General features: G+C 39.1%; 1 protein-coding gene across 1 annotated transcript in view; it reads left to right on the top strand.

Annotated features, from left to right (window-relative positions):
- Positions 1–4,339, top strand: part of GPR146 (G protein-coupled receptor 146) — a 46,209-nt gene extending 41,870 nt beyond the window's left edge. The window contains exon 3 of the mRNA XM_005420361.2: positions 2,392–4,339. Within this exon, the coding sequence (XP_005420418.1) occupies positions 2,436–3,440 (1,005 nt within the window). The 5' untranslated portion in view covers positions 2,392–2,435 and the 3' untranslated portion in view covers positions 3,441–4,339. The remainder of the gene's footprint in view (positions 1–2,391) is intronic.
- Positions 4,340–9,507: the final 5,168 nt, after the last annotated feature.

The raw sequence follows: 9,507 nt of genomic DNA, 5'->3' as shown, positions 1-9,507 counted from the left end.
GCCCGGTCACTGCGGGGACCGAGCCCGGCACGGCAGAGCCGCCCGGACAATGACAAAAGGCACGGCCGGGGACGGAATGTGAGCGGGGCCTGCGCTGCACAGCCAACAGGGTCAGTGCCTTCGCTGGTAAGTCAGCATTCAACACCGGGGATTTGGGATTCAGCCGCAGAAATACCTCACCTGGGAACTTGAAAGTCATCAAGAAGGTTTTCCGAGAAAGAATTTTAGTTTTGGGGTTTATTTTTTGCTTATTTCAGAGGTAAATATTGTCACTTTCCTAAGATTACAGTTTAACAGAATGAATGGCCTGCCATTTCTATCATTAAAACAGAATTGTCGTGTTTAACCACACTTGGAGGACGTAAAGAAAGAATAAGGGTAATGACTAAAACCATTTGTGAAACCAGACATCCCCCTGCTCTGTAAAATACAAAGCCTGGTAGCAAAGACTGTTGATCTTCTGAGACAATATACAGGCAAGTTATTCAGTGGCTGATGTAATTCAGTCTGGAGTAATCAAAGCTACATGCTTAAGGATAAACCTACATAATGGAATTACATGATTGTACCCATGCTTGTGCTTAGTCACCTTTGCACTCACGAGAATGCATATATTTGCAATATCTAGTTCCAGTCTGCTGCTTGGCTTGAATCGAGTCATAACAGTTCAATGAGATGTAGTTTTGGTTCCCTTCCACTGCGAAAAAACCAGCTTTTCTTTTTCTTTCTTAAAATCTTAAACCAGCAGATGCTTCTTGAAAACAAACAGGGTTGTTATCAGTGCTCAAAAATAGAATGAGGACAGATAGACAACATAAAGATGTGATATGGTCCACTCAACACAACAGTTTAGCTGAAGAACTGATGTGAGAAAATGAACCAAAAAAAGTCAGGTTTTCCCACAAAGGTGAAAACAACCTTTGAAAACAATAGAACTTCTGGTGCTGCCACAGAAGCCACTTCTGTGAGGAAATCCAACATGGGACAGTGGAATAAATATTTGCTTGCCCAGCTAAAATTACTGTATTTTTAGCCTGACTTTTGGCTCAGCTTGTATTATTTAGAAGAAAAATGCACACAAAACAACTGCAGTGGGAAATAACACATGGAAGTTGACACAATTTTGGGACAAGTTTTATACTATGGCTGAAGAGTCAGAGGATTAGCACCAGGGAGATGCAGTCACGTACTGTATGCTCACAGACCCCACACAGTATAATTTAGCCATCTGGTTCATGGAGTACAGCATGTTGTCTAGTAGCATTCATTTTCATTGCACAATGTTTATTGTGGATTGATTAAATCTTGCTCTCCCTCTGGAAAGAATCCAGGTACGTGTACTTACACTTTGCTATAGGTGCTGACAGAGGAGCACACAAAACCACAGGAGTGTGTGACAGGCAGAGTGCGTGACGTGGGGAATCACCTGCTGCACCAGCTCTACCCTGCCCCTGAAATGCCATCGATAACAACCATGATTTTAAGGCTGTGCCTGTTTTGAGTCGTACTTCAGAGATTATTTCTCATTCCTGCATTTTGGAAAGCAACTTTACATGGCTGCTTTGAAGCTCACTCAGTTTCAGTTAAAATGCTATCTCTACTGATGATAAAGCAAAGATGGCTGGGCCACAACTGCTGATAGTAGCATACTTTTTAAAGAATTCGAGCTATTTTGAGAGGAAATGATAGCTGATTCTTGCCTTTTGGAAAGTCAGGCTGCCCTGATATTAGGTTCCCTGGACTACAGAGGTCCATTGTTTTTTTTTGAAATGAAATGGTTATAAGGTTGGAAGTCTGAATAGAAACTGACCTATTTTTAAAAAAATCCACAACAAAACCAACCCCCCCTTACACCTCATTTCCCAGTATCCTCTAGTCTTTGTCAATTTTATCAGTGATACAATACACATCCACCATACTGCCTTGGATGTGCCTCCTAAGAAACTTTTTTTTAAGGTAAAGCTTATTTAAGATGTTAGGAGATCTCTATTTTCCATCATACCATGAAGATTTGTGCTTCAGTTTATATATCCTTCCACTCTTCAGTAGTTACCCTTAGGTACTTTTACATATATACAAGGTACTGTTTGACAGTTTTCAAAAAATTGCATTAATATTCATATATACATCAATACTTAAAGATAGTTTACAATTTACTTCTGTTGAGTGTCCTGCATCAACTAATTTGCCAGTAGTTTCATTTAAATCAAAACTGGAGAACATGTATTAGTCTAATGAAATTTTGAATAACAGTTTACTTTCTTCTAGAGTAACAACATCAGTTATGTGATGTGTATAATCTTGAAGTTCAAAATGTTTTCTTCGCAGTACTTTGCATTTCATTTCCAATGTAATATTTTAACAACACTTTCACTCTTTCTCTCTCTACAGAAAAGCTGGTAACCAGCAAAGAAGACACAAAAGCTAAAATCACTATGTGGAGCTGTGAAGCCTTAATCAACAGTACTGAGAACAGTGAGGACCAGCATCTCTGCCATGACTTCGACCTTGTGCTTTCCATCTTTTCCCTTCTCTACCTCATTATATGTTTCCCAATTGGCCTTTGTTACAATGGCCTGCTGGTCCTAGTTAACCTCTACAACAAAGCTACTATGACTATGCCAGATGTTTACTTTGTCAACATTGCCATTGCCGGCCTCATCATCAACACTCTGGCACCAATGTACCTGCTGGGTCTTGCCAATAGAAAATGGGCCATCTGGAATTCCAGCAATGAAGTTTATATTACCTTCCTTATTTTATTCAACGTCTCATCGTTGGTTACCATGTACTCTACCACACTGCTCAGTCTGGACTACTACATTGAACGTGCCCTGCCCAGGACTTACATGTCCAGTGTGTACAACACCAAACACGTCTGCGGGTTCATCTGGGGCGGGGCCATGCTCACAAGCTTTTCATCTCTCCTGTTCTACGTCTGCAACCACGTGTCCACCAAGATAATCGAGTGTTCCAAGATGCAGAACCAGGAGGCAGCGGATGCCATCATGGTGTTCATCGGGTACGTTGTTCCCGCCATCGCCGTTCTCTACGCGCTGACGCTGATCCTGCGGATCCGCAAGGAGGCCACGCCACTGGATCAGGACACAGGGCGCTTGGATCCCTCTGTGCACAGGCTGCTGATTGCCACAGTCTGCACACAGTTCACCCTCTGGACACCCTATTACGTTATTCTCTTGGTAAGCACGTTTACTAACCTACGAGGAAGAATTCCAGATGTAAACTCCATTCAGATATTACACTTTGCCACGATTCTGTCAAAATTCCTGGCTTTCTCCAGCAGCTTTGTCATGCCTCTGCTCTACAGATACATCAACAAAAACTTTCCCAACAAATTACGACGTTTGCTTAAAAAGATACACTGTGGGAACCAGGGGTGTTCTCACGAGCGCACAGTGGTACAGCAGGTTATGACATAGGTGTGACAAACCCCTGGTGCTCTGTGACTGCAGCACTGGCTGCTCAGTGCTGGGACTGTGATGCTGCTGTGTTGGCACTCAGAGACACGTGAGAGTCCCAACCAAGAGGCTGGAAGGAGCTTCCATTGCAGTTGAATGCAAGAGTCTTAATTTTCCAGTAGTTGTTTGCTGAGGTGGTGTGAGGCTCTGGCCTGTGTGCTGCATTACCTGTGACATCAGATACCTTCAGTGCACTGAACTGCTGACAGAGGATAAACTCAGTTTTCATGGCTCTGATCTTCCTCTCTGAAGAAATCAATAAGCAGTTTATTGAAGTCTTGACTGAAGACACAGCACCTTGTATCTTGTATAGAAAAAGGTATTACCTTGTTTTCTGTACAAAGAAGTGATAGTGCTATCCTTGATGAAGTATATAGCATTTTTCAATGAAGATTATATAGTTGATCTTTACTGAAGATCATATGACCCAATTATACATGTCCAAATAGTAAATGCTAATTATAAATTAAATTATTTAATTTCTTTCTCCATCACTGATTCCCCCTTTAAAAGAAGCCTAATTTACTTTTTTCAGAAATTATTTTCTCACACAAACTAACCTGTTTTAACATTTATGGTAAAGTGATTTTTCTTTTAGCTACAACAAATAACAAAAATGTGTTTTAATTTTCCAGTGCTTTGATTGTATCCTAAAACATTTCAGGAATTCAGAAATATTTATTAACTAATTCTGATGGAACTCAGAGATGTTTGTTCCACATACTAAAATGAAGGACACAGTGGTTTACAAAGTTAAATCAGAATTTAACTAGCAAAGATTGTCTGGCTAAGTGTTATGGTCCACATATGTTCATGTAACAAGAGTAATTATCTTTAAAAATAAATATGTTTATGATTAACATTTTGTATTTTCAAGGAATATGTTTGCAACAAATAAATTACACTCTCTTTAATCTAGGACGTCACTGGAGGTTTGGAAACCATATAAAATTCCTCAATATAGGAATCCCAGTCAGCATCAGCTCTTTGCTGACCTCTCAAAAAAGCCTTCCATTGGGATTCTTGGATGCACAGTAAAGAATTTTACTGATTATCCGAAATACGTGAGAAACACAGACACGCTGCAGGAAGCACATAAACAGTTACAACAACAAGCTACAAAGCACTGACCCAAAAACTACCTGTTCTTGTGCTGCTGTTGCATTAATGACGGGGGGGGATAGGAGGGAGGGTGCAAGTGGAGCTGATGTTCTCCCACTGATGTGGGGCCCCAAGACATTTTTGTCATTTGATTCATGCTACAGCGTCATTTTATTGCTTAATCTGTCACAGCACAACTCAGATTCCACATGACATCATTTAAAAAAATGTGACTTTTCAAGCTTCTGGTATAGAAAAAAACATGAAGCAAGACCAGAACTGAACCCTTCCCATTGCTTAGAGCATGATCTTGTCTGATAACTGGCCCTAGTCTGTCAGCAGAGACACATACTGAAGTTCTATGTGAAAAGAACTTTCTGAGGAACAGACCTTTCAGATCTTTTCCCATCAAGCAATTTCTTCCCTTAGTCATCTTTGCTTATCTTCTTTATATACAACCATCTCTAAGTTATCAACATCCTGGTGGGAGACTTTCCATTAACCTTTACTTTTTTTAAGAGCTTTTCATATTTTACTGAATATTTTTAACCCTTAAAGCCTACAGAGTAAATAATCTATTTCTGTAGTGTTTTCAGTTTTAGCCTGTTGATGAAAACCATGCTAAGAACTTAAGCTGTTCCTTATTGCTGTGTCCAGCTCACTCATTTAGTGCCTCTCTGCTGACACACATGATACTGGCTGCTTTCTTGGTTTTGCCTACCTTGAGAGATTTTCTATGAATTTCTGCACATCTTGAGCACTCAAGCTCACTTCCACACAGAAGTGCTTAAGAAAAAAATCCTTCCTTACAGCTGTCAAGCAAACAGACTCCTTCTTCCCATTTGAGGAAAATTAGGTTTCTTAATGCGCCACATGAAATCTCTCACGTAAAATCTGTTAAAGAAATTTTGTGCCATTATGCAGGAGGAGTTCCAGCAGGGAGGAACTGGCTTATCTGGTGTGAATAGAGGCTTTCAGAACTGGGACACTGCCAGAACAGTGCAGCTGAGCAGGCAACTTTAAGTGCAATTTCAACTTCCATGTTGCTTCCATACTTCCATTTCCTCCTTCTCTTAAGACATCTTCTTTGCTGTCTCTAAAAGAACTGTTGCCTTCATTTCTGTTCCTTTCTCTCAGTGTTAAATACTCAGTTTCAGATCATGGATCTTGTGTCATTTCTCTTTATCGTTTTTCACTTCTCTGCACAATTTATTTAACTTCCATTTCTCTCCCATCCCTGCTTGTCTTGCACACCTGGTGCCATTCAATGCTCATGTTTACTTCATCACACTGACTCCTTTACGATAATCCAAATCTTACTCAGTGATTCAACATTACATATTTATGTAGTAAAATGCAAGCTGCTATTAAAGAGATGTAGAAAGACAGATTTTTATGGAGCTTACCCATGGGGCATCCAATCTGATTTTTTCCTAATCTTTTTTACTGCAACTGAGCTACGGATGTTTGTCTGTATCCTTGAAAACACTAAATGTGATGGCAATCATAGATAGAAAACTTGGGTAATTTAATGAACAAGACTGTTATCCACTCAACCTCTTAGAAAAGTTAATTTGATTTATTAGTTGCCTCAAAGAAACCGTGCTTTGGATCTGCCTTGCTGCTGTTCTGCTGAGGGAATCTGAACTTAATTGCAGCACCCTCACCTGGTATCTCTCAAAGAGCAGCATCCCAAAAAGAGAGAGCTTTGCAGTATTTATATAAAGAACAGTAGAGGAGCAAGTGCAGTGAAATACTTAAGGAAATACAAGGTATCATAAATTAGGAAGAACTTTTATGGACAAACATTTAATACACAAAGTTCTTGAGAATGGGGCCTTTCCATTTCAAATACCTGAAGGTTGCTGGTGACTGTAAATAGGGGCTTATCTATTACACATTTAAATAGATATGAATAAAAATACTGTATATATGCAAGATAAAAATCGTCCTACTGATGTAAAAAGAATCTGCAAAGAGTTTATTAAATTATTTCTAAAAGTGTATCATTTAAATGTAAACCTCTGAACAGGAAGGTGTACTGTATTCTTCTGTATGTATATAATGTGTACTAGAAAGTAAGCACTAGTTAAATGCCATTATTAACAGTGTTATTTTCTCACAAAATTAAACTTAATATTTGAATTGATTTATGGCTTACAGTCCTCTTGCGGAACTGCTAATTAAGTCAAATCAATCAACTAACAAAAATGTCATGTTCTGCTTCTGAGTTATTAACACAGCTAGCTCAAGACAGGCCCTTGTTGACCAACTTATTAAAGGTCTTAGTTTCAAAAGTTTACATTTCAGAATCAAATTTTGTTGGTCTCTGAAGATTTAATTTCAGTCAATGAAAGAAGGTGATCAGCCACTAGAAATCTTATTCTGGTTCTATTACAATGAAGAGATGTGGACTCCAATATCATGTCAAAATACTACAGAAATGGACTTTATGGAAAGCTTCATAGAGGAAGTATTGACTTATAATACATTCTCAATAAAAAGTGTTCAAGTGTACATGGTCAATAAAATGTGTGATTTTTTATTTGCTCTCTTGATAAAAACCTGTTGTAGACAAAGCTAAACCTATGTGGCTTCACTGAATCAAAACATAACAAATTGCACAACTTGGATGTCAAATTTCCAGGCCTTAATTTGACATTATTAAAATCTCATTTTTCATCAGCATGAAGTTGGCTGGGAATGAAAGCTAAAAGGCACATACCCTGCCTTTTTTCAGAATAAAGAATCCTGCAATTAATGAGGCAGAGTAACAATGCACCTGGAGATCAATGCAAACATTGGCCACATCCTGACAACTTCCTTTCCTTTGTGCTGCCACAATCAGCTTCCTGCAGAAATTTTCTTGGTTCTCAGAACAACATAATAAAATAACCCACACCTCTGGCATCCCAAAGAAAACACAACTTTTAAGAATCTAAGATACCTTGTAACACATTCATTGCAGTAACCACTGCATGTAGCCAAAAGATTACTCCCCATGGATCAGTTCGTTTGCCCTACATATATGAAAATATTTTCTTGGCTGTGCTTTCAAAATTATTCATTTATTCCATTTCAGTGTTCTGTGAAGTGTAGGAAGACAGTAGTAAAATCAAATTCTATTTAAAATGATAAAAATGGTAAACTCTTTTAAAAAACCCTCAGTCCAGGGCACTGCTGAGTTTTAAGCAGTTTTATTTCTCAGTCACAAATAAATGAAAATGGCAACTGTCAGAGTGGAAGTTGCAATATTCCACCATTTAATCAAAGACTAGTGTCTGACAGGATGCCCTTACTTCCACACAGTGCTTTCAAGGGTGTTTTCTTTAAGAGGAGAGCCAGCATCTCTAAACAAGTACAGGGCAGTGATTTCTGACCCTTCATTCCACAGAGCTTTTGGACACAACCAACAAAAAGGTGTTTCTCAGCTGGATTGGTAAAACCCCTCACATACAACACAGACTGAAGGATCTTCAGTGAGAACAGAGTTAGTTAATAAGCAGCAAGTTCACAAGCTCGCAGGTTTTTGAAGAGTGAAAAACTACATAAATGCAAATAAAAAGGGCTGATCGGGTACAAGAAAGTCAAGATGTTTACACCAGTAAAAACCAGGCTGACAACCTGAATCTGCCATTATCTGTCAATACAGAGACATCACAGAAGTCAACCACATTTTGGAGCACTCACAAAAAATACTCACTCATCTACTATATAATAGCAGAATATTTTCCCAAGGTTGGGAAGAAAATACGACACTGCTACCACAAACCTCAGAAGGAAGTTTAATTACATCTGCACCGTTTCTTTCTTCTTTAAAACTAAGATTCAATTAAATTGTTTTTGTGCTGTGCATCAGTGATGCCCCATTTATCACTGCTTAATAAAAATGAAAGCAGCCCAGTGTCTGGGCTGGAGACCTCGTGAGCTTCGCTGCAGCACCACAGGACTGGTGAGACCCAAGAAAAGCAGAACCTGCCCAAGTGCCACTCTCAGTTCCACTGTTTGCTGAGGACTCAGAGAGGAATTGATTCTTGCCTGAGTTTCTGCAGCTGTGAGGTGCTCAACGCACTGATGAATCCTAAACATCTGCTCCTAAATTAATTTCTGTAGTCTCTTAATAAGCAAAAACTTGTGTATTTCTTGAGTATCTTGTGCATTACTTTTTCCAAGTGAAAGCAATCTAGTGGTACAAACCCAGCTGTGCAGACTGCCATGGCAACAAATCTGAAGTGTGAAATGTTTCCTCTGTTGAATTCCTTAAGTTTTCCATTATATATGAAAACACTTTGACATATGCTGACTACATTCTTTTTCCATCAGGAGAGCAGAGGATCTATTATCTCCTTTGTCATCCCACTTTCTTCCACCAAATCCTTCCCTCACCTTGAAATTCCATGTGATTTCCTTATATTCCTTCCTTCTAAAGAACTGGCACTTTTAATTACATCTGCAAGAATTGTCAAAAACATTCAAAGTCCGCGGCAGACAGATTTTCCATATTATTACAAATCATGGCAGTAAAAGATTTTAAAACACAGGATTCACATCAGAGTATTTACAAATTAAGTATAAAAACATACTCTAAAAAACCCTTTCTATCAAAAGTTCTTTAAAGCAAGATTTATAACCAGAAGTGAATCCTGTTAATCCAGTTTAAAAAGTACTCGCACGCTTTTTCCCCTTTTCTTAAATACATTATCCCAGAGGTGCTGCACTGGCACTGATGGGTTCAGCTTGGCCAGTGCCAGGTCCACCTTGGGGTCTGCTGGAATTGGATCTGTTGGACATGGAGAAGTTTCTGGCAGCTTCTCCCAGAAGCCACCCCAGTAGCCCCTCCCTGCCTCTGCTATCCAAACCTCGCCATGCAAACACGGTACAATTACTGATTACAAACTGAATTGAAAAGCCTAATTTTAGCCTCCCC

This window comes from Geospiza fortis, unplaced genomic scaffold (genome assembly GCF_000277835.1).
Source record: "Geospiza fortis unplaced genomic scaffold, GeoFor_1.0 scaffold237, whole genome shotgun sequence".
NCBI lineage: Eukaryota > Metazoa > Chordata > Aves > Passeriformes > Thraupidae > Geospiza > Geospiza fortis.
This window is presented reverse-complemented; position numbering and strand designations above follow the sequence as displayed.